Genomic DNA, 17,272 nt, shown 5'->3' with positions numbered 1-17,272 from the left:
GCAGGTGAAGTAAGCTTAATTCCTCTGCAGTGCATGGAGCTCCCCTCTTCCATTGTTTGTAACAACTAGAATCTATTGAGTTCCGTGGGACTTTCCAGGTGAATACTTCCTGAAATAGGACGCTTCCAGTAGCAACACTACAAGATTCCTAATTTGGGCACCCTCTCCAGTTCAGGTAATCATGAACATATGAGGGAAGATTGTTGCTTTTCCAACCAGTCTACTGTCTCTACAATGAGTTGCTGGCCCCAATGGGAACAAGGAAGTTTAGCTTTGCTCCGGCATAAATGTTACCTCCAATCAATTATAAACCCCAGCATTTACTGCCTTAATCAGACAGATGCCCACATTTTATTAAAGAGCGTGATTGTTTTCCAGGCAGTAAAACGGTCCTATGGTACATTTTATGGCCGCAGAAGGTTCCTATTTACCTTGGTATTAGCACAAACATGATAAATGGAATATCTATAGGCAAGTCAATTCTCACTTCTATGTCTTCTTTCACAGCTGAATGAGATGTGGGATGCTCCGTATACACGATCTATATTATTGCCTTACTGTGATTTTCACAAGCAATAAATTGCTTCCTTAAGTCGTACATGCCTCTGCATTATTGAAGAAGCTACCACCTGTGGTTCCACGGTCTCAAACCCTAAAATCTGAGCCTGGCTAACTGGAAGATAATGTACAGAAACCAAGTTGTAATGGCACTGTTCTTGGAAGTTGAGAACTGATTGAAAACGCTGCATCTTATCTTATGCAGGTTACCTTATTTCACAGTGCTTCAGAATAGCTGAATGAGATGTGTGACACTCTGTATATATTATCAGGGAATGATTACATTTATTTACTGCAACCTATTCATGTCTATTTTCAGTGACGTCAATTCTGTAGCATAGGAACCGATTGTATACAAGGACCATCAAGATAAGCTATTGTAGCCTGCCCACTGCTATGCCTTCTGTGAAATATTACACACTTACTAATCTGTCTTTTCCTTCCTATTTTAGATTTCTCTTGTGTCCGTCCAATAAACCTTAATATTCCTTTATTGATTATTTTTTTTTATACCTCTCCTGAAAGCATGTTTCATTTAACAAAGAAATACTTTGCCATATTTCATTACCAGCCTCAAGAGAAAATTAAAAAGCGGGGGAGGGGGAAAAGGGAAATGGAAAAAGTATACAGTAAAAGACAGAAAAATTGAGACAAAGGCCCTTATTACATATGTTATGAAGCCTCGTTTCCTTGGAAAACCATGTATTTGCTTTCCTGTAAAAAGATTCATCTCTGCTAAACATTCTCCCAAACGTAGAGGTATAAGTAGAGCATGTATCTTTTACCTTGTCTTTGTTTACTTTGACTTTGCGTGGCACTGGAACATATGTGCTGGAAAAAATATAAATAAAAAAGTCAAATAACAGTAACATTAAGGTACAGGTGCGCCGACGAGTATTTTAAAACTTGCCTTAAACTTGCCTTGAAAAATCTGGGGCTATCACCAACAAGACCCAGGTACATGCTGGGTACATGCTGCAAACATTTCGGTGACATTTCTGCAGAGACTAATGGCCCATTGGATTAACACAGCAGGGGTCCCTGGCAGTCCCATTCAGTTTGAATGGGACTGCCAGGGACCCCCACTGTTAATCTGATGGGCCATTAGTCTGTCTGCAGAAATGTCACTGAAATGTTGCAGCATGTACCCAGCATGCACCCCGCATGTACCCAGCATGTACCCAGCATGTACCCAGCATGTACCCAGCATGTACCTGGGTCTTGTTGGTGATTGCTCCAGATTTGTTTTAGAATACTCGTTGGCACTACAGTATAGTACAGAACCGCACACTAACAAAAAAAGTGTGTTTAATCATCTACAACCAGGGTTTCCACCTTCCGTTAAAGGATAACCAGAGACTAATTTTTTTTTTATTTTTCAAGGTTTTTATTTATATATTTAACACACTTACTTTCTCCTGCGGCAGCATTATCCGGCGGCATCTCCCCTGCATTGTCCTGTCAAGATGGCTCCGCGACATCAAAATGGCGTGGGTTTGCCATGACAACGGGATGTGATGTCGCCATGACAACAGGCACCTCCCGGCGCTGCAACGTCACGTAACATCCCGTTGTCATGGTAACACGATGCCATTTGACGTCGCAGAGCTAGCTTGACGGGGTGATGCCACCGGATGATGGCGCCGCCGGAGATGGGAAGAGATGAGGCCCCACACATGTCCCTGCACCAAACATCCCAGCCGGCCCTGCAGTAACCCTGAGATTTCATACCTCAACCCATAGCAACCCTGTCAACAGCATATGGTAGAGACTATAATTATCTCTATTGGATGCAATTGAAATAACACATTAATACAGTCACAAGAAGAAAATTCTAAAAAAAACTTTTTTGGTAAATATTTTTTTAAAACCCCTTTATTAGAAAGGGGTCATTGCAGTATGCACTATGGGTGCAGTACACCTTGTGTATTGCAGTACACTATAGGGTTCTCGAAGTTGAATAAATGAAATAAACATGACTTTTGATAAGAACCAGTCTGTGACCCGTGGTGTAATCCTTTATTTTCCTGTTCCTTGAGCACCTTGTATAAACTTTATGCTCTGCATGGCAACTGCAGGGCCTTTCTTATTCCACGAAACATAGCCCTGCATGTACCAAGCTCTGTGTGGCTACTTAATGTGGCGTTAAAGCAGCCATCCCCTCTAGAAGCATATAGAAATTTAAATTAGATAATGTTAAGATCTCACCCATGTCCATGTGCTGATCTTGTTTTAAAAACATAAAGGGCCCTCCCCCCACCCCCCAATTATAAAAAAAGAGTTAAAAAAGTAAAAAAAAATATATATTTTTTTAAAGGGGTATGATTTTCTTCATCTGAGATCACACTGATAACCTTTACACTGCACTTGACTGGTTAGAGCTTCACTATAACATCCAGGAAAGTCACAGGATAATTCAATATAGCCGGACATGGGCACTTGTGTTGTTATCTGAAAACTCTCCCCGAAGCCCATTTTGGAGCATGAAAAAGGCCCTTAAGATTTCAAGCACTTATATCTCCTAAACGGAGCATCTGATTTAAAAAAAAATACATTCAAAAATAAAATCAAGAGTAGATCTCTAAAAATCATAAAGAAAGAAATAAAATGTAAAATAAAAATTGGCCATCAGCGTGGACTGTAACAAAAAACAATGCAAATTAAAAAATGAATGATTAGTGTTGACTTCTGCATTTAACAAAGCTAATGCTGTATCCACTAAGGACAATAAAGTAATACAGTAGTAAGCTATGTTTTCTCCTGTAACAGATGTTAGGGATAATGAAATGCTAATTATATGCACACAAGGCATTATCATTCCATCGCCTAGCCATTAAACTTAACGTAGGAGCTGTGCGTTATGTTATTTGAGTCATAGCTAAACTGGGGGTTACTCATACAGACCCTGAAATAGGGCTCCTGCCGTGTCTGGTTGGATGTAATGCCAAAGTTAGGCAAAATGTAAATAACATTATTATACCCCTCTCTTCTCATCTCTCTCACCTCCAGCAAATGCCCCATTTCAGAGTCTAGATAGGAGTAATGCCAAGACTTGCATAATGTCGTTATTGGAAGATAACACCACGTTATCCTACAATAAAGGGACGTTAACCCAATTCTAATGAGATGTGGAATGAACATTGTTGTTGCAGATATTTAGCCTTATGGCTACGGCATTAACTCGGGAAACATAACATGCTTTAGGCCAAGGCCCGCTTCCTCAGTCCGCGCGCCCGCACTGCATGCAGGTGGCGCGCTGTGAGGCAATTGACCGCTACCTGCGGTCTGTAGGGAGCGGGAGAAGGAGCGGGAGCTGGAGCGGGGAGGGCGTGGTTTGAGCGGAGGGTCCGTCCGTCCGCCCCCCCCCCCCCTGTCGGTCCGCCCCCCCCCTCGGTTCGCCCCCCCCACACACAAAACACACACACACACACACACATACATACACACCACACACACCCCACCCCCCCACTACCTTTTGGAGGTGGGAGAAATTCTCTCCAGCCCCCGGCGCTAATAGGTTCACCAGCGCACCATGTGACGCGTCACCGCTCGGGATCGCAATTCTGTTGCATCCCTTGGCGGCTGATGCTTCACAGCGTGTAGTGAGCCTCATCGGAAGGAAGCAGTGGGCACCAACAGGCAGGAGGTAAGGGGCTGGTGGACCGCGCGCACCCGTTCGCAGCGGGTCTTCAGCCCTAGCTAAGGTCACATGATTTACCAAAGATGAATGTATCTAGGCCTTAGAACAGACTTTTTCAACCGGGGTTCCTATGAACCCTTGGCTTCCCCGGGCATCCCTAAACAGTTCCATGCAATTTTCTGGTCATTTGAAAATTGGACCAAATACAGAAGATTTTAAAATGAATCTGATCTCAGATGCGCTATTAGAGAGGATTGGGGTTCCTTACAATGCATCTGATCTCAGACGCGCTATTAGAGAGGTTTGGGGTTCCTTACAATGCATCTGATCTCAGACGCGATATTAGAGAGGGTTGGGGTTCCTTACAATGCATCTGATCTCAGACACGATATTAGAGAGGGTTGGGGTTCCTTACAATGCATCTGATCTCAGGCGCACTATTAGAGAGGTTTGGGGTTCCTTACAATGCATCTGATCTCAGGCGCACTATTAGAGAGGTTTGGAGTTCCTTACAATGCATCTGATCTCAGGCGCGTTATTAGAGAGGGTTGGGGTTCCTTACAATGCATCTGATCTCATTTGCGCTATTAGAACGGGTTGGGGTTCCTTACAATGCATCTGATTTTAGACGCGCTATTAGAGAGGTATATAAGCAGACATCCACCAGGCGCTCCTGCTAGTGTCCTGTACGTTCAATAATGTAATAATAATGTAAATATAAAACAACCAAGAACAAAGCAAATTAAATATAATAAAAAATATAGAAAAATATACAAAGTGATAAATTGCAGCTCTACCTTCACTGGACCTTCCTTGTAGATCCTCTATTTGTACTGGTGTCGAGAAGTCAGGGGGCGCAGTACACCGGTGAAAGCATAAAAGAACAAAATACACAAAAAAATAGTGCAACTCTGTCTGAGCAATACTAATAAAAAATGCACCTCTAAGTGTGTGTAATACCACAGGTAATGGGACACAATGAGTCCCACACAATATAAATATTGCAAATAACCAGACCTAAAGGTACTCAGATCAATACACACACACAAAACTGCAGAAAACTAATGCTAATATGCCGTCATACAGTGATCACAAGAAGCAAGTGTAGCAGGTGCTCACATAATCATACATACAAATACACTTGATCTCTTCAACCCAATGTGCAGGAAATGGCATTGATGTAAAATCATGCAGAGAACACACAAACACATAACTAGACCACGTCCGCTTGATTTGCAGGAAATGGCACTGATGGAATTGTCATGCAGAAATCGCACCTATGATAAGCAGTGGAAACTTACAAGAAAGCCCCGTGCATGGGCATTGTGTACAGGACTCCTGGCGAAGCCGCCAGCGAAACGCGGAAGTGTTCACGCGTCGAGCCCTGATCCTTGCGTAGCTGGGAACTGTCGTGTCCGAGATTTGGAGCCGTCACGTGAGGTTTCCATACTGTGAGAGAAGGAGAACCCGGAAGCCCTGTGGTGTCCCACAGCGGAGGAGGCGCTGGTGCAGCGAATCCTCTACAGCAGCAAACCACCCTCTGGTTCCCAACACCCCACCACGGACACTACTCTGCTACACTTGCTTCTTGTGATTACTGCATGACGGCATAATAGCACTAGTTTTCTGTGAGTACCTTTAGGTCTGTCTAGAGGTCTGGTTACTTGCAATATTTATATTGTGTAGGACTCATTGTGTCCCATTACCTGTGGTATTACACACACTTAGAGGTGCATTTTTATATTAGTATTGCTCAGACAGAGTTGCACTATTTTTTGTGTGTTTAGCTAGGCCCCCTGGGTCCCTACCTGCTGCAGGAAAAGGGGGGGGACGCCTGCTCTGTAGGCGCTAGCTACGGGAGCGTGGGTGCCGGCGGAGGGGAGGCAGGAGAGCCTCCGCTGGTAGTTGGGATGGCGAGCGCATCGCCGGGGGCCTCCCGGCGTTGTAGGTCTGAAGGCATCGCCATCTTTGATATTGCGCATGCGCAGTGATTGCGGTGTGCGACTGAGCCCTTAGAGACCTTGCGCATGTGCAGAGCATAGCGCGCAAAGCAGGGCCAATCAGGAAAGGTTATTGGCAGGAACTACAAGTCCCGTGAACCTTATGGGCGACCACCTGACGTCAGGGAGCGAATAGGGAGCAAGGATTTCTGGCAAGACAGGATACAGTCACTGACTAGGGACCACGTTAGAGAGTGTGTGCCAGGCATGGATAGGGACAGAGGGTCCGTGTAGAGAGGCAGGTAGCATCTACACTAGGCCAGCATACCCCCCTAGGCCCCAGATAGGCCTTGAGTCACTCACTGAGTTTGTGGCTGCTCCAGGGACAGAGACAGAGAGAGACAGAGAGAGACAGAGAGAGAAACAGAGAGAGAGATAACCCAGATGGGATCACCCATGAAGGATGTCGCAGAGGAGATCGTGGATCGGCGGATCCTTTTTGATGAGTTGTGGACCGGGGTCTGGAGTGCCCGGCAGGTACTGTCTGTAAAGTGCACCAACATACCGGTACAACACAGGCGCTGATCACGCCTATAGGGTGGGTTCCTTGCGGACACTAAAGGGTAAAGTGACTGAGGGACTCCTATGGTACATTGAAGGGTTGCGCCCTGCGAGGTGTGTTGGATAGTTGTACTCTTAGTGCGCTAGGGTAAGTTAAGTATATACAAATAATTCAGAGTGATAAGAATATCTCCAGTAAAGGTTCTTCTATTTTTACTGTGTGTGTGTTCAATTATTTGTGTCCTGTGAGGGGCTGCTTCCGCTCTGCTGGGATCCCTCACAGGTGGAGGCGCGGCACCATAGTAAGTATATACCCCAGGATCTCCGTGGCAGAGGCTCAGGCTCCTGTGAGCCAACAGGTACAAGGGCAGCACTGGTAGCTTCCTGTGTTCAAGGGGAAACAGGGCTACATGTGTTTTGTTCTTTTATGCTTTCACCGGTGTACAGCGCTCCCTGACTTCTCGACAACACTATTAGAGTGGGTTGGGGTTCAAAAATACAATTATTGGGTTCCTTACCCATAAAATGTTGAAACCCACTGCCTTAGAAGTTAGAAGAATACAATCAACGTGTTGTAGCTCTGCCCCATAACCACTAGGGAGAGACAAAACCCCTTCTAAAACAAATTCTTCCAGCAATCAGGTCTATCAAGGCTTGTTTTTCTCTGGTAAGGAAAGGTGCGGGTTTTAGGCAGCAAGGTTATCAGCACTTCTAGTAAAGAATATAAATTGCTAAATGGTTTAAAATGAAAGATCAGGGTCTAAGACATAGACCATATTACATACAGTACAAAATGACGCGACCTGAATTTAACCAACATTGATTCCACCATATGTTCCCCTATATAAATCACTGACAATGTACGCAATGCTGTACATAGAATTATGCAGGCAATACGAGTCCATGTCAGGGGAGCAAACTGGATTCGCCAGCTTCAAAGACAATGTTTTTACAAATAAGCTGCTCCTGATGAGAACATCTGTTATTTCCAGTGAAGAAATAAGGCAAACGCTACATTTGTCAGCATCTAATACTCCAGAACAACTGATGCATGGATGAAACTACATAAAGAAATCTCAATGACACCATTTAAAACATTTGACCAAGAAAAAAAAAATGACCCTTTGTTGTTACTTGTAAATGCTTGTGTGGCCCTCCTAACCTGATGCTCGTGTGACAGGGTGCAGGATACAGAGAGCAATGAGCAAAGTCAGTGGGCTGTGAGGGTCTTCCAGATCGATTGCTTATAGGGTTGCCAGGTGTCCGGTATTGAACTGGACTGTCCTGTATTTGGATGCTCTGTCCAGTAAAAAATGAGAGCTACTGTAATACTGGACATGTGTCTGGTATTTTCCTCCCTGGACATAGTGACCTGACGCACCATTCACCATCGAGTCCAGTATTTTCGGAGAAGCCACCTGGCAACCCTAGTTGCTTACTAAATATGAGCCTTTATCTAGGGTGACCACTTGTACCAATTTTGCCGGGACAATCCCGTTTTTTTCATTACTGTCCCGGTTGCCTGCCTGTCCCGGAAATGTCCCGGGTTGTGGCCTTTGTCCCGGTACATAGATGTGATGTGGAGCGGGCAGCGGTGCGCTAGTCTGCGGCGGCGGAGCTGCGCAAGGAGGATGCGGGACTCAGCTGGTGAGTTTTTTCACTTGTAGAATAGAATGCTGCCGGGGGGTGGGGCTTTAGACATCCTTCAACCAAACCCCTGCGTGCCGGCCGGCATTCTACAAAGCCCTGCCCCGGCATACTCCTTCATAGCAGAATGCTAGGCTGCACGGGATTGGGTGAGAATGCCGAGGGGCGGGGGCAGAGTATGAGCAGAGCACACCACACCACACTACCAGGGAGTAACGGTGCAGGAGATTGGTGGCCATTTGAGGAGGATGGGAGCAGCTCAGCAAGACCGGAGGGGATTGGACAGATGCCGGGTGGGAGGGGCCGCAGTGATCCATGGGATGGCAGTGATGTCACTGACCTGTGACAGTGACTGCCACGAGGAGCACAGGAGAAGACGTGTCAGACAGTCTGGAGCTGCTCAGAGGCAGAGCTGCTGCTGCTGCACGTGTGACACAGTCTGTACAAAAAGTACTGTATGTGTAAGTAGCAACATATATATTTATACTAATGCACAACCATGTTTCTGCTTTCCCCTGCTATTTATTTAGCACATTTTTATATTATATATACAAGCCCCAAGGTCAGGAATGACAATGAGGAATGTCCAATTAATGTCTTCATTTTTTATTTAATTTTAATTAATGTCAATAAATTATTTATATAATTTTCTGGGTGTGTGTCTCTGTCTGGGTGTGTGTCTCTGTCTGGGTGTGTGTCTCTCTGTGTGTGTGTCTCTGTCTGGGTGTGTGTCTCTGTGTGTGTCTCTCTGTGTGTGTGTGTCTCTCTCTCCCTCCCTCCCTGTCACCTCTCTCCCTCCCTCCCTGTCACCTCCCTCCCTCCCTGTCACCTCCCTCCCTCCCTCCCTCCCTGTCACCTCCCTCCCTCCCTGTCACCTCCCTCCCTCCCTGTCACCTCCCTCCCTCCCTGTCACCTCCCTCCCTCCCTGTCACCTCCCTCCCTCCCTGTCACCTCCCTCCCACCCTGTCACCTCTCTCCCACCCTGTCACCCTTCTCCCTTTCACCCCTCTCCCTCCCTGCCACCTCTCCCTCTATACCTGTCACCTCTCTCCCTGTCGCCTCTCTCCCTCCCTCCCTGTCACCTCTCCCTCTCTCTCTCCCTGTCACCTCCCTCCCTGTCACCTCTCTCTCTCTCTCCCTCCCTCCCTCCCTCCCTGTCACCTCCCTCCCTGTCACCTCTCTCCCTCCCTCCCTGTCACCTCTCTCCCTCCCTCCCTGTCACCTCTCTCCCTCCCTCCCTGTCACCTCTTTCCCTCTCTCTCTGTCACCTCTCTCCCTCCCTGTCACCTCCCTCCCTCCCTGTCACCTCTCTCCCTCCCTCCCTGTCACCTCTCTCTCTCCCTCCCTCCCTCCCTGTCACCTCTCTCCCTCCCTCCCTGTCACCTCCCTCCCTCCCTCCCTGTCACCTCTCTCCCTCCCTGTCACCTCTCTCCCTCCCTCCCTGTCACCTCTCTCTCTCCCTCCCTCCCTGTCACTTCTCTCTCTCCCTCCCTCCCTGTCACCTCTCTCCCTCCCTCCCTCCCTGTCACCTCTCTCTCTCTCTCTCTCTCTCTCTCTCTCTCTCTCTCTCTCTCTCTCTCTCTCTCTCTCTCTCTCTCTCTCTCTCTCTCTCTCTCTCTCCTTCCCTGTCACCTCTCTATTTCCCTCCCTCCCTCCCTGTCACCTCTCTCCCTCCCTCCCTCCCTGTCACCTCTCTCCCTCCCTGTCACCTCTCCCTCTCCCTCCCTCCCTCCCTCCCTGTCACCTCTCCCTCCCTCCCTCCCTCCCTGTCACCTCTCCCTCCCTCCCTCCCTCCCTCCCTGTCACCTCTCCCTCCCTGTCACCTCTCTCCCTCCCTCCTTCCCTGTCACCTATCTCCCTCCCTCCCTGTCACCTCTTTCGCTCCCTCCCTGTCACCTCTCTCCCTCCCTCCCTTTGGGGGGGGGGGGGCGCATGATTTCTGTTGGCGGCAGTGATGGAGAAGGTAGAGAGAGAATGGGAAGAGATAGAATGAATAATACAGCATCAATGGTGACACTATTAGATAAATATCATTATAATCTTTTTTAGTAATGTTTTTTGTTGTATTAATAATTTTTTTGTGTCCCGGTTTTTCATTTTCAAAATCTGGTCACCCTACCTTTATCCCTTATAATTCCTCCTAAAAGGTTCAATGGTAAAAATAATACTGTGGTGGAAAAAAACAAAACATGTCACTCGTGCTATAGTTTACATAGTGATCTGTAATTTGTTACTAATAAGGGCGTCACAAAACATCTGCAGTGTATTTATCGCGCGCCTCTTGGCAAAAAAACACAAGAATTTAAATGGGCTCAGCCTCTTGATTCCCTAGTAACTTGGCTGATTAAATGTACAAGTTACCATTATTTTCCACTGTATTCATGAAACACCATAACTTTGTGGATCATAACAGGGGACATTGAAAATAATATTACGTACGCGCTATCGGATCACATGCAGCAGAACTAGGTCACTGTTGAGAAAGTTGCACACTAAGTATTGTGGTAGATTAACACCTGGTAATATGGGATTATTCACAACTTTTGTCATGTTTTTCTGGGGTTTATACTCCTTATCAAAATGCTAATTTATCCGCAGGACATAAGCGGCTCAATGTTAATATTTTACTTTCAGTATTGCGGCCGTGACTGTAGCACCTTTCATTTGATGTATAACTGCCTGGGTGCCTAGGGCACAAAGGCATAATGAGACATGTCTACAGCCGGATGCTAGAATCATGCAAAAAAAAGCTTGAATGAATATAAATGAATTAGTAATCTCAGGGCATAGCACAGAGTTCCAACTCTACATTCCCAAATAGCAGGCACTCCCTCCTTCCAAACAATGGTGCGGAGGCCTTATTCTAAATTCTACATGTCCCAAGTGTCCTTACATACTTTCTCAATTCAAAAAACGCATTTTCTTACCCAACACACATTATATATTAGGAAGCACCCAGTGGGACACCAGTCTGTTAGAGGGTGTTTATCATCCTAATGCATGTTTGTGGAAAGGACTATGGACAATCGGTTTTCAACTCTTGTGACCAGGGTCACCATGTTTCAGACATTCAAATTATTCTTATTTTGGGGGTTGGTAGCATTTTTATTTCAGAAATAAATAGAGATTGCCATTTGCTAAACAGAAATACAGTACATTTGAAATGATGCTTCAAATATATAGATTTATACAGCGCTAGCGATATATTCTAAGTACAATTCTTTGCTTCATAGAATTGCCATCATTTTTATGGTGTTTAGTAGAGATGCCGGAATTTTTTTTGGGTGGCTTTGGATCCGCAGTGGATCAGCGGGTTCCTTTGGTCACCGGCTCAATCTCAACAAGGGCGATTTGCATTTTGCGATTTTGTATTATTACCGCAACCCGTGGATGGATTTGTAGACTCCAATCTGCATATTTAGCAATCCCTTTGCGGATTCTTGCCGAATCCGTGGATTGGATGCCACAGATCCGTCCACGGTTGTTTCCAATGGCAGTTTTTGATTAATCCGAGCCGACTAAAACCGACCAAATCCGTGTGCGGATTTGAAACCGCGAAACGGATTTTGGGGGTAACAGCGAAAATCCAGGAAACGGATTTCGGCGGATTCGCCCATCTCAAGTGTTTAGGCAGAGGGGGAGAAACGTGGTTCGACAAAGTTCACAAGTTGTTCACCCACTTAAAAAAAACAAAAAATAATTTTACCGCTAGACTACTCCTGTTCCAGGATAAGCAGCAGAATCAGAATTCCCCGATATTGAATATCATTAAGAGAGAACGAGGCTGGTCATTAATGTTGCCTTATACAGTATATAGATATAAAGGTTACATAGAGATGGAAATGAAAACAATGAAAAATGTCATGCGATAATATCTATTACTTAATAGAAGGAATTCATTGTAATTTATTTAAAGAGGGAGCAGCCCATTGGAAAGTATCAATGCAGATTTCTGATTATTGCCATATAAAAATGTAACAACTTTTGATTGCCTAATAGCTGCATGGAAGCAATGGAGACTTACAACAATCCTACTTCGTTGTACAATGTAATTGATGTTAAAAAAAAAGGACATTTTTTTTCTTTAGCCCATGCCGTGGATGAGTAAAACATCATCAGATGCTGAATTTACTTCTACATAATAGACAATACGCTAACAAGATTAATGTCTAGTTGAATTATGTGAGCTGCCTCCTTCTGCAAGCGGAAGAAATACATGCAGATATTAATCTCCTGCGATAATACCATTGTAATCTATATTCTTTGTGTAGTCATTAGACAATGCTATGCAACTTACTAATTGATTGTTCCATCAGTGAGCGCACTGACAATCCACTGCAAGTCAAGAGTCTTGAAAGGAAGGAGAATCATGCTGACATTTTCCTGCAGGTCCCTTACACTCTCCGGGTACACAAAGTGGTGAGTGGTTCTTCTTCCAACATCTGATTCATAGTTGGCTGTTGGAGCCTGGTTCATTCTGAGAGGCAGACAGTTTACAAATCAGTTAACACTTCCTCAGCTCTTGCTTGACTTCACTATTTAACACTACCACTTACTCTGGTAAAGTATACATTTTTCTCATCTGTAGCATTTTTATTAACATGCAGAGACTTCAAAATATATAATCCCTCCAAATAATGTATTTAAGAAAGACAAAGGTAAGCAAATAACTTTGATTAAACATATTTATACTGTTAATCATGTTATCTTGCTTAACAAACTCCAGTGCTCTGGAATAGGGACGCCCCATAACTTCAACCCCTTAGATATCACCTGTGGTGTCCCGCAAGGCTCTGTTCTGGGGCCCCTATTCTTTTCAGTGTTCATCAATGATCTTCTACAGCTTGTAAGGGAGCTTCAATACACATGAATGCAGATGACACAATCCTATATGCACACAAACATAGCCTCCCCGTACCTTGAACACATACTTCAATCTGAGTTTGAGACTTGAAAATTGGATTTCCCAAAACAAACTGTTTTTAAACACTGACAAGACTGTAACAATGGTATTTGGGACCAGGCTAAATTTTTAAAGCTTGCAATGACTGAGCTCCAGATCAGAACCAAGGCTAATACCACCCTAACTCCTGTTACTAGTTTTAAATACTTTGGCATATGGTTTGACTCCCATTTAACATGTGGGCTGCACATTGATACCCTGACATCCAAAACCTATGCCAAACAAGGTGAACTTTACAGGAAAAAATCCTCCCTAAGTCTGCTGGTCAGAAAGTGTATCACACAGCAGATGCTAATGGCAATCATCGATTAAGGGGACATAGTTAACGGCTCGGCACCCCAAACCCACCTTAGCAAACTTGATACCCTGTAAAATTCACTATGCCGTTTTGTTCACCAATGCAACTACAGCACACATCACTGCGAAATGTTCAAAGAACTAGATGGTTCATCGCTTGAGTCTAGGCGCAAAGTTCATCTGTCCAGTCTTGCCTTCAAATACTTTCTGGGCAAGCTACCCGTCTATCTGAACAAGCTCCTCACCCCTACCACACGCAGCACTTATCATCTGAGAGCTGACTCCAAAAGACTGTTTATGGTCCCACGGTTCAACAAAGTATCCGGCCGCTCCTCCTTCTGTTACCATGAAATCTAAAACTGGAACAATCTACCGGAGACTCGCACAGCTGCCACCAGTCTAAGTTCTTTCAAAACTAAAGCTGTCTCACATTTTAATCTGGTAGATTGGCGATAGAGAGAGAACCCAAATATAGCACTCAAGTTCACCCTCTGGTGATGAATGTAATGATTTAAAACATATACTTTATTAATCTGCAACAAATGAATAAAATAAAGGACAACCTAAAGGTATTCAGATCACAATGCTGAAAGCCATATTGGCTCAGGATCTTAAGTAGTAGTGTGTACTCGGTAAATCAGGTGACACACTATGCAACAGTCCTTATAAGGATCTGTGTAGAGAATGAATCGTGCAGGGTGTGCTCTAAGGTAAGTATTGGAAACTACAAATAACTGGAGGCAGATAACTGCATAAACCAAATAGTAACATATATGGTTAGATTTGTAGTGGCTGGTACATAAAGGTATCTGGAACATGTACAATGATATACCAAAATGATACACCCTTTATTTTATTCATTTGTTGCAGATTAATAAAGTATATGTTTTAAATCATTACATTCATCACCAGAGGGTGAACTTGAGTGCTATATTTGGGTTCTCTCTCTATCTCCAATCTACCATTGCTCACACTGTTCACTTATGTAACTGTATTTGTAACCATGTGTTATTTGTCATCGTAACTATGCCCAGGACATACTTGAAAACGAGAGGTAACTCTCAATGTATTACTTCCAAGTAAAACAATTTATACTGTAAATAAATAAAAATAGATTTTTTTTTTAAATTATTATTACTACCTACAACTTTTACTATACACATGGGATTAGAAGTATTGCTATTCAATGTTATGCAAACATTTTTTTTGTTGCCATATGTGCAATCCTGCATTTTCCCATTGTTGTCTACACGTGTCTAGTACCAATATGAAATCAGCAGCTTTCACCTGTCACATTGGGGCAAAGTAATTATTCCCGGTGGTGGAAATGGCAGAAAGTATGTGCTGGGTCCAAAAACTTAGAACTTATGTTCAGATATCTCTGTAATGTTGCATGGAAGTATCCATATACAAAACCAAAAAATAGGTAGGACTAATAAGAATAAACAGTATTTTTTTCAAAATACATGGCATTAATTCCACTTGCAGCAGCACTCTTAGTTTAGGACTATTTTGCTGCAGCCTATTTCTTAACTCCAGTCCTCAAACCCCCTCCCCCCCCCCAACAGGACAGGTTTCAAGAAGATCTCTGTTTCAGCACAGATGGTTCAGTCTTTCACTTAGCCACTGATTCAGCCACCTGTGCTGAAGCAGGGATATCCTGAAAACCTGATGTGTTGGGGGGTCTTGAGGAATGGAGTAGAGAAGCCCTGGGTAAACCTTTTTTTCTGTCAGTGACCAGCGCAATGAATTACAAGTCGTTCTGGCAGCCAAAGCTTAAACTTGTCAGAAGTCCCGCAGAGCCGAGTCACGGCCTCTGATTACCAGGAGATCCTCAGTACAGAAAAAAAATGCAGAGAAGAACTCTGTGCACAGAGTGCTGAGAGATCACACTGGCTGCTAGTAGCATCATTTCTACTGAGCGTATGTATGCATGAGGAGAATGCAGCTTTGAGCTGTTCCCTTTCAGATTGGCTGCGGTAGCTGGCGCCCATAATTTGCACTGAGATTTCACCTGCCACTTTGTTTTCTGGAGAGGAGAGCTCCCAGTAGTAAACATGTGGTTATATGTATACTTTGGGAAAATGTCGAACTGTCATTGCATTTCACAGGATTAGAGAGGTTAACACCATACAAAAAAAGAAAGGTCAAATGTTCTGTATTTTTTTTTGTATTACAGGCATACCCCGCTTTAAGTACACTCACTTTAAGTACACTCGCGAGTAAGTACATATCGCCCAATAGGCAAACGGCAGCTCACGCATGCGCCTGTCATCACGTCCTGAACAGCAATACCGGCTCCCTACCTGTACCAAAACTGTGCGCAAGCAGGGAGACTATAGAGCCTGTTACAAATGCGTTATTTACATCAGTTATGCACGTATATAAACGATTGCAGTACAGTACATGCATCGATAAGTGGGAAAAGGTAGTGATTCACTTTAAGTACATTTTCGCTTTACATACATGCTCCGGTCCCATTGTGTACGTTAATGCGGGGTATGCCTGTATTGCCTTATTAAAATGAAATAGAAACATATAACGACAGATAAAAACCGCTTGGTCTTCCAATTTTCTAATCTGCTTTTAAACCTCAGACCCAGTTTGACCCTTGGATTTCTTTTGTATTTAGGTTAGCCTTCTGTTTATGTTTGATTTCCTTTACTGCGATAGCCTTTGTTGGGAAGTTATTCCACAAATCCACAGCCCTTTCTAGGTGGAGGTACGTGCCACCCTCCAGCTTCAGAGCATGACCTCTTCTTCTAGCCCTTCTTCTCTGAAATATCCTTTTTTTAACGTTTTCATTTATTCCCCCACCCCGCCCCCTCTCCCTTCTATCCTTCAAGTGTACATATTAAGGTCCTTTACTCTTCCCTCATACGGCCGCGTCCACGGTGAGCGCGCGCACCACCATACGCGTTGCGTCACACGCGCCTGTAGCTGGACCGGTTTGTGTCCTCTAGGTAGACACAAGAGAGGCGTGCGGGAGGTGTGGCCATGACGTCACGTGGCTGGTTCACCCTCATTGGGCAAACTGTGCTCACGTGACCCGACCGTCACGCGACAGAAACAAATGTATTTGCCTTCTGGTAAATTGCATGCGCTGGCGCTCTGCATCGCGTGCGCGCTCTATGGCCTGCCTCATAGAGGCATGACATTTTGTTCGCACTGCCCATGCGGTCGCACTCACCATGGACACAGCCTAAGTATTATCTAATTTATTTACGTCTTTCCGGACATGCTGTATGGTCTCTAGCATTGAACACAGTGTTCTAGGTGAGGTCCCACCAATGATCTTCAAAGTGGCCGCACCACCCTCTCTGTCTGCTGCTAATATCCCTCCCTAGACACCCTAAAATCCTGTTGTCTTTCCACATAGCTTTGTTACTTAATCTGAATGCATGTGTTTGCACTGTACAGCTGTGCGGTAATCCTCCGGCCCCATTGCACAATGCTGGAGTAGATTTCAAAGAGTAAATGATACCCCTTTATTCTACTTGCTAAATCTAAATAAACAGGTCTGAGGGTGAATATTCCCTGTACTTGTAATGAAAATGAGAGGCAGCGCTTTGAAGCAGGTGCCTTTTCATAAGCCATTTTATTAACATGATATGAAATTCTGCTTTCCTGTATACAAATATACACTTTTACGCGTTATCTTCAATT

At 44.5% G+C, this 17,272-nt stretch overlaps 1 protein-coding gene across 5 annotated transcripts in view; it reads right to left on the bottom strand.

Annotated features, from left to right (window-relative positions):
- The window catches only part of ST3GAL1 (ST3 beta-galactoside alpha-2,3-sialyltransferase 1), a 126,578-nt gene that overhangs the window by 13,637 nt on the left and 95,669 nt on the right, over window positions 1–17,272 (bottom strand). For all 5 annotated transcript variants that reach the window (XM_075581833.1, XM_075581829.1, XM_075581831.1 and 2 more), the window contains 2 exons: window positions 12,644–12,823; window positions 1,344–1,389 (listed from right to left, as the gene is read on the bottom strand). In XM_075581833.1, the coding sequence (XP_075437948.1) occupies window positions 1,344–1,389; window positions 12,644–12,823 (226 nt within the window). The remainder of the gene's footprint in view (window positions 1–1,343; window positions 1,390–12,643; window positions 12,824–17,272) is intronic.

Source organism: Ascaphus truei, chromosome 2, assembly GCF_040206685.1.
Source record: "Ascaphus truei isolate aAscTru1 chromosome 2, aAscTru1.hap1, whole genome shotgun sequence".
Taxonomy (NCBI): domain Eukaryota; kingdom Metazoa; phylum Chordata; class Amphibia; order Anura; family Ascaphidae; genus Ascaphus; species Ascaphus truei.
The sequence above is the reverse complement of the archived record's forward strand: the minus strand, read 5'-3'. Positions and strand labels throughout refer to the sequence as shown.